The sequence below is a fragment of the Parambassis ranga genome, chromosome 10 (genome assembly GCF_900634625.1).
Source record: "Parambassis ranga chromosome 10, fParRan2.1, whole genome shotgun sequence".
Classification (NCBI taxonomy): Eukaryota; Metazoa; Chordata; class Actinopteri; family Ambassidae; genus Parambassis; species Parambassis ranga.
The window spans coordinates 17763685-17779753 of record NC_041031.1 but is presented as its reverse complement, the minus strand read 5'-3'; the positions used below and the strand labels follow the sequence as shown (position 1 = coordinate 17779753).

The following is a 16069-nucleotide window of genomic DNA, read 5'->3' as shown; positions in this document are numbered from 1 at the left end:
TCCAGCGGTTTTTATGCAGCATAATGGAGACATTTTTTAACATGTGGCATGACAAACACTTACAAATGACAAATACTTTCAACAAGTACATGAGCAAAAATGCAAAAACCAGCAGCCATAAAAAAATATCTGAATTTTCTTATCGATTCATGTGACACAAATGTGTGAAAAACCATAAATATTTAAAAGGACTAATAACAAAGTATTGTTGTTAGAAACAGACCTCACAAACCTCAATAAACAAATCAAACTAATTTTGGAAGAGTCAAAAACAGATAGATTGAGCTTTCATAAACAATGAGCGTTGACATTGACAGTATTGAATGGATGTAAAGTGTGTTCCAGGCTGTATGAACCTGATGTTACATTGGTTCCCAGCACACAATAAGGGGAGTGAAAAAAAGAGAGAAGGGAAGAAAAAAGGCAAAGAAAGATTTAAAGAACTGCCCGACTTTTAAGGTGGACAGTGAGAGAGGAAGAAAAGGGAGAAAAGGCCCAGTGTCCATCTTTGTCTGGCTCATATTGATTCTGTCTGCGACTTACTGTCTCCAGTGTCTGTGGTATGAAGAACTAGGAAGAGAGATGTGAGAGGGATATGTAATACAAGACTAGTATTTTGTCTTCTAAAGGGATAAGGACACCATATGAGACACTTGTAGCACTTCTGCTTATACCAGATTATTAGGATAAAGACCAGAGAGAATAAAGAAATGTGTCTCCATGCGTTGAAATGAGAGTGACAGAATTGCTCTGCAGTACCAAACACTGCTGAAGCCTTGTGTGAAGACACTGAACCTAAAGCAGCAAGAGTAAAACTGATGTGGGACCACACTTCATGATCAAGGTTGTTCATTTTAATGAAAAATATGAATAATAAATCAGTATGAATAATACAGTATTTGTCTATATGATCACAACTAGGAGACAAATATTAGCCTAATTGATAAAATTAAGAAAAAAAACAAAGAAGAAAGAGACGAGGGAGAAACTTGCTGCAGTTTTCATCACTCTCCATCCCTTTTTTGTTCTATATTTAAATCAGAGATCATGCTTTGTGGTGTTGGCTCCTTTCTGTTCTGAAAGGGCAAGACCGTGCATTTGATAATAATTTAGATGTGATTCAGACACACTGTGCTGAAAATATAGTAAGACTTCTACATGTCAGTTAAGTTTACTTTGTTGTTTTTTTTAAGTTTAGGGGAGAATTATAAAGTCTTCACACTACTGGTGTTGAATTGTTAACGGCCATATAAACAAAGTGGACACGGGCAGCAGACATTCATGTGGTTCTGTTTATTCTGCATTTGCTGTCTGTATACGCTGGCGTGTTCACACGTCCGTCCACATGTGATTCACACATGCAGTCATAAAGTTGAGGACTGAGTCGGTCCTGCAGTCAGTGTGGGCCATGTGGATGATAAATCATAACTTGGTTGGAAAATTTCTGCTTCTTTCTTCTGTTTTTTTGTCTCTGCTCTCATACTACAAAATGGGAAGCTGTAAAGTTGTTGTTAGGTTTTCTTTAGGCAGCAAAACTACTTGGGTATGCTTAGGAAAGTACTGCGGTTTGGGTTACAACAGACCTCTCTACAACATTGTGTTACAACTGCAGTGAGTTTGTCCACCGTATTCTTGTCTATCATAGTGATAAGACTGTCATGCACTTATTCATACAGCCACAGGAGGGTGCATAATGATGTAATAATTGGACATTTAAGTGGAAAAGTGACCACTACAGCTGTTTTTCTGTTGAGGTTGTAATGAATGTATTGCATGTGTACTCTGATTTCAAAGAGTTTGTTATTCAACATTTATTTTTCTTTACCCTCTCCAAGAATACCCAGACTCTGCCCATCTGCTGCAGCCCTTAAACTGGCAGATAGATCAGATGAGCAGGTGTATTCCTTTGGGTCAGTCTAGTTTGTTGCAGAATTATAGTCGTCTTTCCATTGCTGCAATGATGTTGTGTTTCCTTCCATGATTGAGGTTACTTTACAGTCTGGTTGTGTTGACATGTCGCAACCACATCTCCTAAATTTGACCTTAACGGAAATATGTGCTATCGTTCACAATGCGTGACAAGACAAGAGGAAAGGATCATTAGAGAAGAAGGAAGGATCGAAAGAAAGAATGGAAATGATGGGATGAATCTAATTAGGCAGATGTGGGTGGGAAGGCCAGTCTGAAAGGGTTGAGTAGGAGAGAGGAGAGGACAGTCACAGGGATGCATGGAAAGACAGATTAATCAGTAAGGAGGCAGAAACAGATAGAGAGACACACAGAAAGACAGATGGATAGACTGATGCCGGACGGAAGGCATGAATGAAATACCAGACAGCACAATAAACACATAACTGAGCAGAATACATTGCCCGTCAGAGGAGGGAAACAGAAGGGGTAAAACAGATGGATAGAAGCAGTCAAAATGAAAAGACCATGAAACACGGTTGAATGGCGGAATAGATGAGAGAGGACTGAGGGATGACAGAGGGATGGAGCGAAAGAGGGGAGACGAGCAGAGGGGAAAAGTAAACCACAGACTGAGTCAGGGAATTATCCTTGTCTGATCTTGTTAACTTGACATGGGCCACGCCTGGGAGGGAGGGAGGGAGACAGACATGGTGCAAGACAAACTGAGAGAAGTGCAGAAAGGAAGTGTAAAAGAGAGACAGATGAAGACAGAGGGGGAGACAAAGTGAACAGTAGTGTGAAAGGACGGATCGAAAATAAGAGATACGAAAACAAGGAAGAAACACAAACAGAGAGGGGAGCAAAAGAAGGAAAGGAGCCAGAAAAAATTAAAGACCGAAAGCGAGACAAAAAAACTAAAATCCATAGAATTGAGTCATGTCTCTGCATAAGCTAAGCTCTCAGTAAACACTGTCTCTATGTTATGTTTAGCATTAGCAATCTGGAAAGAGACAAGAGCCCGAGTCCAATCCTGGGGCTCATTTTACCACATTTCTTTGAATGTGCCATCTTTTGATTGTACGACTCTGAACATTGCAAATGGCCTATCTTATCTTCCCTATTTTGGAAATACAATATCAACTGACTCAAACCACATGGCCAGGCAGGCGCAGCTGAACACTCTGCCACCATTGAACTGATACTGTTCACAATGGGGTAACTGTTTAACCACCACAATCTGAGCTGGCAGATCTCAAACAGGGCACTGTCCACAAGTTATCCTGCGGTTGGACAAGCGAGGGCCAGGGCCCAGTGCCAGTCCCTGGGAGGTTTCTGAGCGATCCCGTGGTGTGTTATCTTGTGTAGAAACCAGAGAGCCCGAGAAGGGCATTGTCTACAAGCCGGTTTACACAATGAGCTAAAATGTGGTGATCAGGGCCAAAACCAATGCTAATCCTGGTGAAGAGGCGAATTTGAATTTGACAGCTGCACAATGTTACATATCAACTCACTGGTACTGCCCACTCACATTGACTTTTTTTTCCTGCCCATCCTCTGATCAAGCAGGATTCCTTCATAAGTCACTGAAAAAAACATATATCAAAATTGTGTGTACCTTTATGATTACAGCTCAGGCTGCAGAAAAACAGCAAAGATGCAAAATGAAGAAACTGGGGGGTTGCAGGCGTGATAATGTGAAAGAAGGAGTGGGGGAGGTTCGGGTTTGTAGGAGGAGAGACAGTGATAGAAAGGAGGTGAAAGTCCTTCACTGCACCCTCATTAGCAACAGATGAAAGGGGTTACGTGTGCCTAGTGTTAAATGAACATGTGTGTGCATCTGTGTGTGTGTGTGTGTGGGAGAGAGGGACATAGAGTGTGTGTTTGTTGTGTATTAATGTGGTGCCCTTTACTAAATGTCACACTAATCTCCCATCAGGTCAAAGAGAGCACATCTACTGTTATTCATCAGCCAGCGACAGAGGCAGGGATGCAGGGATGGATGGGTACATGAGAGGAGAGGAAAGGATGATAAAGAAAGGTAGAGGCAGTGGAAGCAAAGGATGGGGGGGGGGGTGGACAGAGAGGAGACAGGGAAAAGACAGAGGTTATGATGTGGGGGGAAGATGATGATGGATGGTTGTACGTAAGAAAAATGAAAGTGGTCCAGCGGGAGCGGTTTGTTGCAGAATGTTGGAAGGAAGTGGAAAATACAGTATAGATCCCATAATGTACCTACAGGCAACAGGACAGTAATCCAGAGGCATCATCATGGGGCTTCATGTCAAAATCAAATGATAAAAGTTGAGTAAAACATGTGAATAAAAAAAACATTTTGCCAGAAAAAAACTGCTGTCACGTCAAGCAGGAAGTCTTAGACCCCTGTTGTACTTGCATTTTCACCATTGTTTATGTACTATGCATGTTACTGGAGGAATCTACCGAATGCACACAAGAGAACTTTATTTTTCACTTATCACCATATTCTTATGTGAAAAATTGTTCCAGTGGGCTGGTGAGTGACAGAATTGCTTAGCTAGCTCTGGCGTTTTGACAAAACTCATTGTTGTTGGAAAGCCATATGTGGGGGTTTCTCCAGGTACTCTGGTTTCCTCCCACATAGCAAAGACGTGCATGTTAGGTTAGAGGGGCGATCTGCCCAGAGTGTACTGAACATCTTGCCCATTGACAGCTGGGATAGGCCCCCATGACCCTGTAGTACAGGACAAAGCAGGTTAAGACAATGGAAGGGTGGATTTCCAGTGAATGGACACCAGTTAGCTGATAAACATATTCTTTATGCACATTGTGCAGAAGTGGGTAATTGTGGACACACTGTCATCTTTGGAAGCTGATCAGAAAAGAACAGGTGCTTTAAGAAACACTTCACACATGATTGGATGAGTCATTTCCTTATCACTGTCTATCACAGAGCAACTTGAACCAGCCCAGCGCTTCTCGCTATCATCGCTGTCATCACCATAGACTATCTTAGTTTTGTATGATACTAATTGAGCTGTTGTTTATGCAGAAGTGTAGCTCAAAGCCAGGCAAGATGGATTGTCGTGTGAGCTTGTGATTTTTACTACAGTAGATAGTAAAATGAAGACAAATGCAGTCGCTACTTGAAAAGGAAACAGGACGCACATGGTAGTCCAATCAAGTTTTAAAAGAAGGTTCCAATCAGTCTCCCACCAGATGGTCAATAATGAACTGTGATTCTGTTGAGTCCAACAATAAGTGTTTGCTGGTGGAAAGCCAGTGACAGTCCTGAAATGGAATACACTGTACAGGTGTTCCTCCTAAGTACACTTTATTGATCCTGTATAACACTGTGTCTTTTGTTTTTTTGCAGCTTTTTATTCATAATCCTAGGCGAGCATAGCTTATGTGTGCAGTTTCTTTCCTGTTACAGGTCTTCCAAAAGGTTTTTGAGTGAAGTGACTGAATGCCTGACCTGAATCTGGCTCTTTAAAACCACACGGCTGTGGTTAAAACAGACAGACAATCCTTGAACATTATAGGTTTAAAACGCTCATAGGCTGTTGAGACATTCTAATACCGAAACTTTAGATTCCTAAAACAATAAGTAGTCATTCCTGAGCCTCTACATCAAAACGCTGCGAATCCACCTCTGAAAAGTACAAATTTTATCTGAACGGGCCAGCCTGGTTTAATGAAAACTGAAAAAAAGGGAAGAAACACAGCACAGAGCTCACCGTTCTGCAGCTGCCGTCTCAGCAATGACTAATTGAGGTTACCACGGCAATATGGAACTGGGATGCCTGTCTGCTGAGCATCATTTTAATCAGATTGGGCTGCTTAACACACACACACTCACACATGCACATCCGTACACGTATGCAGACTCGCAAACAAGCACACTGCACTATACACATATACTCCAAATACGTGCACATGCACACACCCAAACACAGCAAATGTGGTTTCGAATCATTGTAAGTAAATGATAGCACAGCCTAATAAGATTTAACAGTGTAAGTGGATCTGCACGGTTGTTTCTAATCCAAATATTCTTTTCACTTTGAGATAAAGTCAACGACCTGTAATTATTCCTGGGTTTGCATAGAGTTACTTGTATGAAAAAGGCATTTTGTTTTAAAACATAGGAAGCCCTTCTTGTTGAAGTTTATTTGTGTGTGTGTTCATGTGTGTGAGTGTGTTCATTCAGGATTCTGGACTGACAGGAAATTGATGCCCCTTGTGGTTTTGGGCAAATACAAAGAAAAAGGCAATTGAAATCTGCTACAGTGGTGTATTTGTTTTTATTGAATTCCATAATGGACTTTTTCTTTTTTTTTACTCATACAAGAGCCAACTCAGCCAACTTCAAAGAAAACACACGTTTAAGTGCAGTACACACACACACAGGCACAGATGCATGGAAATGCTCCATCCACAATATCCACAAAAATAAATATTCTAATGAAGATCTAATTGTATTTATATATTAATTTGCTCAGTCAGTCACTAAAAAATCTGGGAAATATCCACTTCAAAACACTGATTGAGCCCAACTGAAGGCTCACCTGCAGGGCTGGCGGCTGTGTGGACGTCAATAATCATTAGTCATCTACTGCCCCCTGGTGGAGCTTTGGCCTCACAGCATGTGTAATCATCAGCACGTGTGTTTATCTGTCTTGTGTGTGATGTGTCAGAACGAGTGTATGAAGTTCCTCTGCAACAAATCAAATTTCAGGATGTGTTCAGTTGAGTGAGCTGTGTGTTGAATTCAACTGTCCAGACACTTGAGCAAATGGAGAGAAAAAAGGATAAAGAGATTCCAGAGTAAAAGCAAAGAAGCTTTAAAGGAGGAAACGGAGCGGACATGACTGTTGCATGACATTAGGGATTGAGAACTGATCGGAGGAGAGGAGAAGAAAGATGAGACACAAGCAACTGTTCACATGGAGAAGTAAAGAAGAGTGCTGGTAAATAATCTTGCAGGCTAGCAGACCATCATTTTGCTTGGTTGCAGCAGGCCTGTTTGGGACCATTATTAAATTACATGGCTCCTAATGGAAACCATGCATGTGTCTGTGTTGGGTCTATAGTGACGTTCTGATTTTAGAAGCCACAAGCTATATGCTGAACAAGACAAAAGGCTTTTGCTGTTGTTGATTGTTTCTTTTCTTTCCTTTCGCCAAATTTCTAACTCTTGGATTACTTTCATACGTCATAAAGACAGATAGGAGCACGACAGCACAGGGATTACAAAATTATGTGCCAGTGTTACAGTTACATAAAGGTCCAACCGTTGCCTTCTGTGGTCACCATTTTCAGCTACCATGCCAAACCACTGCACGATATGTCCCCGACCCAAAAAAAACACATATTGCTGAAACAAAGGTCGGTGGTTCAATGCCACCCTGGCTGCATGCTGATGTATACTTGGGCAAGACACTTAATGCCAAGTTGCTACCAAGTGCTTTGAGAACCTTTCAGTAGGTCGAAAAAGGGCTACATTAATATACAACTTTTTTATACTTATAATAAATAGCTCCCTAAACGTTCTTTAGAACCTTTAAACAACCATAACTACGGCCTTTTTCCACATTGTAAAGCAATTTCAGTGCATGTGTTCTGTAAATCTTTAAGTTGATAGTTCATATTTTTTCATACCTATTGCTATGTTTTCATATATGTTATTATCTTTACCGTTCTGTTCCATTCTTTGGTATTCTCCTTTTGAACGGTCAGCATTTTCTGTAGTCACTCTGGCCTGCCTCCAGAACTTAAAACCCTGCTCCATTGGCTGTTAATGTAACATCACTGTAATCTGAACACTCTATAAACAGCTGTCAATCAGACCTAACTGGGGGCTCCTTAGCTAGCTAACCAATGAACAGCAGCAGACAAAGGGAAGCATTGTCTTGATGGAGTATGGAGCAGACCACCAGCGTAAAGAGTGGCTTCACTTGTTCTGTTCTGTTTTTGATGTTCTGCAAGAACTTGGGTGAACGGAGGCACAGTCAACTTCACCACCCCACCATCCACCTCTCCTCTCCTCTCTCTCACTCTTGCTCTCTCTTTCTCTCTCTCTCTCGCTCTCTCCGTCTTTCGGCTTTGCCAAACCACTGTCTCTATAGCTGTCTGTCGCCCCTCCAGCAAAAACCACTTAGTGGGGAGTCTCAGACACACACAATATCACACGAACACACACACGCTCTCTTCTTAGGGTCAGACATGGTGCAAAAGGTCACAAGCCTGGTTCATTGCAGTGGAAATATTTATTTTGTCCAAAAAAAAAAATCGTGCTCTGGTTAAAAGACTGCTTTCTTTTCCACAATGGTCCAAACTGGTTGAGTCCAGCTATTACATTGTATAAATCTAGTTTTGCCTCAAGGCTGGAGCTCATCAGAATAAACAAGCCCATGTGCTGATAGAGGAACCGTTCTGGGCCTCAGCCCCCATCTTAGGAAACCATGGCCTAGATCAAGGGCACATTTCAATCTCTTCCAATGAAACACTTTGTAGAGGATGTAATCAGTCTGCTTTATGTCTCAGAATACCATTTCAACACAGATTTCATTTTCATTAAGTTTGCTCGATTTGCAAACACAACAAAACGCAAAAAGAAATGTTTGAGTCTGTTTCATATCTGGCATTTCCAGTTTGGTCTGTCATGTTTTTTTCACTCACTAATTCTCCCGTCTGGTATTGAATACAAAAGTAATTTATCGTAATTGGAACCATACTGAAAATGCCGCTTTTTCTTTCTTCTGTTTGTGTGTTTGTTACAGTGTTGAGTCGGTGAATGACGGGCTTTTCCACACAGTTGAGCTGTTGATTCAGAACCGCTCACTAAGCCTGGTGGTGGATAACGGCGCCCCAAAGAGCCTGGGCAAGCTAGCACGCCAGCCTTCTGTCGACCACAACACGCAGCTGTACATCGGAGGTTCGCACTTATGACATTGATTGAATATACATGATTTAATTCATATTTGTATATGTTACTTTTTGTCTGTCCTTCACTGCCTTGTTGTGGTTGTGATCACATGTTTGCCGTGCAAATATACAAGCTCCTGCGACATGCATACACACCAAAACACACTGAGTCCCAGCAAGGGTTGAACCTTTTTCTACATTTTTCCTCAAGACACACCTCTGAGACCAGTGAGCCATTCTCGTAGAGAAGCTTAATGTTATTGTGCAATAGTGACAGCTGTGACACCATATACTCCATGGAACTTAATATTTTTGAGAAAGAAACACCCAAGAATTCAACCAGACAGCAAAGTCTACTAATCAAACACTTTCAATCCTTTCAATTATCTTGTCCCATTCTGAAATCCCATCTCCTTTGTTTAAATCTTCTTTTTTAATTTCCTTGTCTTGTTCCCAGGTGTACCATCCCAGGTGGTGGCCTCAGGTCTTCGTCCAGGCCCAGAACGTTCGCCTCAGGCGTTTAACGGCTGCATACACAATGTGAGGATTAACGGGGAGCCTCAAGACCTTAGCTACAGATTCACAAGTGGAAGACGAATACAAGGACTCGGAAGCAAGGTAATTACATACAGAAAGGCACCACTTCTGTCTCTTTGTACATGCCCAATTTATACAGTTTTACAGAGACGTCTACTGTACGACTTGCACTTTTTAACTCATAAGGGCTCAAAAGGCATTCAGCAGAATAGTCTATTGAAAAAATTATGCCGGCAGGGTATTCATTTTTATCATATGAGAAACTGTGGAAAGGTTTGAAGGGTTTAAGTGCACACTTCAACACTTCAAGCCTTTCCTGTAGGAGCTGTGGAAAAGTGCAGATATTATCTCTCTCTCTCATTTTGGCACCACATTTATATCAATGACGAGTGCAGCATCAATGTGAACTCGAAACATTTGTCTTGTTCTTGTTCTGTCACCAGGGTGATGGCATCCTTGCAGGGTGTCATTCCTGCAGTGTGTGTGCACAGGGTGCATGCAGAGAGGGGGCAGAGACGGGTGTAACTTGTGATTGTCCTCCAGGCCGCAAGGGAGCTCTGTGTGATGAGACAACAGCCACCAACCCCTGTCAGCGCAGCAGGTAATGCAGGACTTTTGTATCCAATCAGATAGCATTGTGCTAATGAAATCTTGGGACAGACACTTGAGAGCCTTCTCCTCTAACCTCTTCCTCCTGCTCCAGGTGTGTTCATGGTGTGTGTGTGCCAAAGGGCCAGTCATACACTTGCCAGTGTAATGAAGGTTACCAAGGTCAGTTCTGTGACCGACGGCCGGAGCCTCCAGCCTGCAGGGGGCACCGCTGTGGACGTGGCGAGTGTCGTGTGTCAGAGGAAGGAGAACCAGTCTGTCACTGTCAGCCAGGCTACATCGGACCTACCTGTGACACAGGTGAGACTGAAAAAGGTCACTTTAGATTACATCAGGTTTTGACATATAAGAGTGACAATATAACACTTTTTTGTCTCTCCTTTTCCACCAACGTGCAGAGGTTAAGTGTCAAGGAGAAATGGTAAGGGAGTACCTGAAGCGCCATCAACCCTTAAGAACATGCACCTCCACGAGCAAGATTCCCCGCATGGACTGTCCAAGATCTTGCCAGGCTTCAGTGCCTCCTGGTGTCTGCTGTGGTGTCACGAAGACCAGACGGAGAAAGGTGGTGTTCCGCTGCACCGACAACGCTTCGTACTCAGAAGAGATGGAGACGGCTCTGGAATGCGGCTGCTCCAAATGCCCATTGTAACAGCACAGCAGTTTGTTTTGTTTGTTTCACAACACTCACCGCTGCCTTTTTGTGAATTCTTTACGTCGACGACGCCACCGAGTTCTTCATGTCGACAAGCACCAGCATTACATGATTTTTAATTTCCACACCTGGTTTGATCGCTGCCAAGAGAAACCACAAACAAAAATGGGACATGTGTGCGTGTTGACAGAGAGAAAATATATTGTAAGATATAAGTGAGAAAAAACATAGAACTTATTTTTATTATGGATTTTTTTTTCTAAAAGATGATAAAAGGACTGATGAATTGTTTTTTTTTAATATGTTGATTATATGTGTTACATAGTATAAAAAGTTATTTTGTATCTTGTAATAATACACAGCAAAATAGATTAACATTCCTTAAAAGTATATGAATTTATATGTTTGTATAAATCTATATAAATATTTACCCTAACCCAACGATTTTTATATCTTCTGAGTGTATTTGCATGATGTTAATGTGAGTGCCGACGTGTGGGAGGCTGTGGACACTGAGAAAGACGAGCTTTATTCATTCCACAATGAGGAGGTCGTTGGATGCCTTCTCGTTTGAAGGCTAAAAAAGGGAACTGTATGTGCCTTGCTAACCTTCTTCACCATATGATGGACATCATCCTCACATGTGAGTTCACATCAGAGACTCTTTCAGACAGAGACAACAACATAACAGTTTGTTCTAATGTTGTGCTATTCTTTAGTTTGCTGTTACACACCAGACTTGGAGCCACGTGACATGAAAGATGTCTTCTGTTCATTAGAAATCAGAAATTCTCATTCAGATCAACAAAGGCAAATTCTGCGGCTACCTGCTAGCCGCTGGGGGGATCATGAGAGGCCCGGGTGAAAACAAGGAGACATCTTTATTCAAAACACCTATCCACATGACAAAGAAGTTGTTTTTTTTTTTGTTTTTTTTAATGTAAAGCTGAGTGTCCACATAGCGTCACACACCCTAACTTACTGGGTGTTGGACCAACAAACCCAGCACACATTACTGCAGTGAAATGAGATGTCAATCTACTGGAGTAAAAACATTTTCTACCATTTGGAGGGAAAGTATGTCAAAAATAAATGACTGAAATTGTTGTTTGACAAACATTTAGGCTCGTTGGGTGTGCTCATTTTAAAATTCACAATATTTACTGCAATATTTTCAACAGCTGCTATTGAATGATTGGTCATTTTGGGTATAGGCAGTTAGTGTGTCTCTTTGACAACACAATCAACATCTTTAACTCCAATGGAAACAATGCTAAAATGCAGGTACGTATCTATCATGCAGATTTTGTTTAAAGGTCATGTGTAATACAGTATTATATAATATCATCATATAATGCAGGTCTGATATTTCTGGTGGGCCATGATGTACTTTAAAGTGTATTAAAAATCAACAGTGTGGTTGAAATAGTGCCTTTTAAGTGATTGACCAAAACATAAAGTCATCCAGTCTAATCACAGGAAACCTCCACAATTGCAGATTTTAACACAACTGCACAACTGCACACCTGCACGTTTTTTTTTTTTGTAACTGCCCATAGATGACTAACAATTAAAACTATAGCAAAAAGAAAATGATGTAACTACTACTGTACTGTTTATGCATTGTTGGTTTGTTTACAGTTGTACGGCATTGCCACACTTACAGTTAATTTACAGCTCTGCTTTTCTGGATTCATGACATATCAGTGCTAATTCTCTGTTCCTTCACCTAATCCACTGTTTTCCTTCAACTATTTTGCAGTTTACGCTTTTACCTTTCCCCCTTTCGTACCCTTTCATCCTTCTTCATTGTTAACAGAATAAAACACCTCAATTACTGACGGTTAAAAGTAACTGTGCAGCCAGTCACTTCCATTGTATAGGTTTTAAACACATAAGTATGTGAGTGATGATGATAATTGACACTTATGTTGAATGTTAAAATTAAACTACCATTGAAACTACTTTAAACATCCGTGTCTGACTCATTGTTTACTATAAATCTTATTAATCAAATGCAAAAAAACAAAAAACAAAACATGAAACAACTTTATACTCTTTTACTCAACTAGGTCAAACAGCGCCCCTCTGGGCTGTAACGTGAAGATAGTATAGCCAGGTGTATGTGGTTAAAGAAGGTATTGCACCCTCAGGTCCTCTGTAAATGACCCAGGTGAAGCTAATTTTCATTAATTAAAGTCTTTCAGGTTCGGACGCTGAGACGCAGAGCAGTGAATGGACGTGTTGTCCGTTAATGTAAACCGGACAGAAGAAGTTGTTACCCCGTGACAAAGAGTAGCAGCAAGTTGATTAAAGTTAACATGAAAGCATCGACAGTTAGCTTGTGTGTTAGCGTCCATGTTTTAGTAGCCATGATTGTTTTTGTTGTCAACGAAGAAACAACGACTGAAGTGAGAGGGGTATGTAGAGACAGCGGGTGATGACGTCAAGTAATGTGAGTAATAACACTTTGTGTGTTTGTTTGTTGATGTTGTTGCTCTCATAGTTTAAAGTGTCTGTATCAGTGGATGTTTGTGCTTCCGTCTTGAAAATGGTTGCAGGAAGTTGGTCTGAAGGTGCAGTTTAACTGGTTGTTGCGTCATTTGTAGTCTGTGTTTCTCATATTTTCTTTATAATACATTGGAGCATTTGGATATTTTCCTGTAAGACATGCTTTTGCCATGTGCATTGATGCCTTTATCAATATAACTTCCTATACCTGCAGCACTAAGCAATAGTGAAACAGTGCTGTAGTGTCCTGGAACAGTAGCTGTTGTTCGGTCAATGTATTCTGACTTGTTTGTGGACAAACTTCCTAGTTATGCTAATGAGGAGTACACAATCTTATAAAATATAAACAACATTATATTTTTTATCACCTGTCTGTATCCTACCAGAAGATGGCAGCAGGATTGCAGCACAGACTTCAGAGGTCAAGTCTCTTGTCAGAATCAGAATCAGAATCAGAATCATGTTTATTGCCATGTAAGTGAAGGGGGTTCACATTACTAGGAATTTGCCTTAGTGATTGGTGCATACAAAGAACATATGACAATTAACATGCAATACGATAAAAACTAAAGGCTAAATTTACATGACAGACATGGCATAACAGACATACAATGAACAGAACATAAAATACTGTGCAGATGTAATGGTAAACATAGACCCTTATATGATCGAATGGAACAGTGTAATAATGTAATAATGTAACAGGTACCACATGGATCGGTGAGGTGGTACTCGTGTGCAAGTAGTGCAAGATGGAGTAAACAGTGCAAATAGTCGTCATTGTGCAGTGACTATACTAAAGTGACCTTCTGAAGACAGTGCAGAGCAGTGCATTAATTACAGTTTAACAGTCCAACAGCAGAGGGGAAGAAGCTGTTCTTGTGGCGTGAGGTTCTGGTCCGAATGGACCGTAACCTCCTGCCTGAGGGGAGTGGCTCAAAGAGTCCGTGTCCAGGGTGAGAAGGGTCAGCTGTGATCCGACCTGCACGCCTCAGAGTCCTGGAGACGTACAGGTCCTCGATAGATGGCAGGCTGCAGCCGATCACCTTCTCAGCAGAGCGCACAACACGCTGCAGTCTGTGCCTGTCCCTGGCAGTGGCCCCAGCGTACCACACTGTGATGGAGGAGGTGAGGATGGACTCAATGATGGCCGTGTAGAACTGAACCATCATCCTGGCTGGCACCTTGAGTTTCCTCAGCTGCCGCAGGAAGTACATCCTCTGCTGGGCCTTTTTGATGAGGGAGCTGATGGTGAGCTCCCACTTGAGGTCCTGGGTGATGGTGGTACCCAGGAAGCGGAAAGAGTCCACTGTGGAGATGGAGGTGTCTGTCAGGGTGAGGGGGGGTGATGGAGCTGGCACTTTCCGAAAGTCTACTGTCATCTCCACTGTCTTCTGGGCATTCAGCTCCAGGTTGTTGTCAGCACACCAGGACACCAGACGGTCCACCTCCATCCTGTAGGCAGACTCATCCCCGTCTGAGATGAGTCCAATGAGGGTGGTGTCGTCAGCAAACTTAATCAGCTTGACAGACTGGTGGCTGGAGGTGCAGCAGTTGGTGTACAGGGAGAAGAGCAGAGGGGAAAGTACACAGCCTTGGGGGGTACCGGTGCTGATGGTCCTTGTTTCCGAGACATTCGTCCCCAGCCTCACATGCTGTCTCCTGTCTGTCAGGAAGTCAGTGATCCACCGGCAGATGGAGTCTGGAACATGCAGCAGGGACAGCTTGTCTTGGAGGAGAGCTGGGCGGATTGTGTTGAAAGCAGAGCTGAAGTCCACAAACAGGATCCTAGCATAGGTTCCCAGGGAGTCCAGATGCTGCAGGATGTAGTGAAGAGCCAGGTTGACAGCATCGTCCACAGATCTGTTAGCTCTGTAGGCGAACTGCAGGGGGTCCAGGAGGGGGGCTGTGATGGTCTTGAGGTGGGACAGTACCAGGCGCTCAAAGGACTTCATGACTACAGACGTCAGTGCCACAGGTCTGTAGTCATTAAGACCAGTGATCCTTGGTTTCTTGGGAACTGGAACAATGGTGGAGGATTTGAGGCAGGCTGGCACATGGCATGACTCCAGAGAGGTGTTAAAGATGTCTGTGAGCACTGGAGTCAGCTCATCTGCACAGTGTCTTAGGGAGGAGGGGGACACACCATCAGGTCCAGGAGCCTTGCGGGGGTTCAGTCTCCTGAACAGCCTGTTATCATCCTCCTCCAGGATTGAGAGGGCAGCTGAGGGGGAGGAGGAGGGGGGCAAGGAGGACTCTGATGGGGTATCTTTGATGTGGATGTCCGTGTTGATGGGGTGTGGAGAGGTGTGTGGAGAGGTGTCAGGGCTGGCTGATAGTCCATCAAAGCGGCAGTAGAACTCGTTCAGACTGTTGGCTAATTGCAGGTCGTCAGCTGAGTGGGGGGCTTTGGGCTTGTAGTTGGTGATCTGCCTCAGTCCTTTCCACACAGAGGCAGAGTCGTTAGCAGAGAACTGCTGCTGGATTTTCTCAGAGTACAGTGATTTAGCACTTCTCACCTCCTTGCTAAACCTGTACTTGGCCTGTTTGTAGCAGTCTCTTTCCCCACTTCTGAAAGCGGCCTCCTTCTCTAGCCTCAGCTGTCTGAGTTTAGCTGTGAACCAGGGTTGGTCATTGTTATAACTCACCCTGGTGCGTGTTGGCACAATACTGTCCTCACAGTACTGTATATATGACGTCACAGTGTCTGTATACTCATCAAGACTATCAGTGGCAGCCCTGAACACCTCCCAGTCCGTTGTCTCAAAACAGGAGCGAAGCTCCTCCACAGCCTGGCTGGTCCACTTTTTAGATGTCCTCACCACAGGTTTGGAGAGCTTCAGCCTCTGTCTGTACGCAGGAATCAGATGGACCATCACGTGGTCAGATAGTCCAAGAGCAGCACGGGGCACTGCGCGATATGCCTCGCTTATTGTGGTG

General features: G+C 42.8%; 1 protein-coding gene across 2 annotated transcripts in view; it reads left to right on the top strand.

Moving 5' to 3' along the window:
- Positions 1-12200, top strand: part of slit3 (slit homolog 3 (Drosophila)) — a 197940-nt gene extending 185740 nt beyond the window's left edge. For both annotated transcript variants that reach the window (XM_028415836.1, XM_028415838.1), the window contains 5 exons: positions 8673-8827; positions 9275-9435; positions 9798-9955; positions 10058-10263; positions 10362-12200. In XM_028415836.1, the coding sequence (XP_028271637.1) occupies positions 8673-8827; positions 9275-9435; positions 9798-9955; positions 10058-10263; positions 10362-10615 (934 nt within the window). In that variant the 3' untranslated portion in view covers positions 10616-12200. The remainder of the gene's footprint in view (positions 1-8672; positions 8828-9274; positions 9436-9797; positions 9956-10057; positions 10264-10361) is intronic.
- Positions 12201-16069: the final 3869 nt, after the last annotated feature.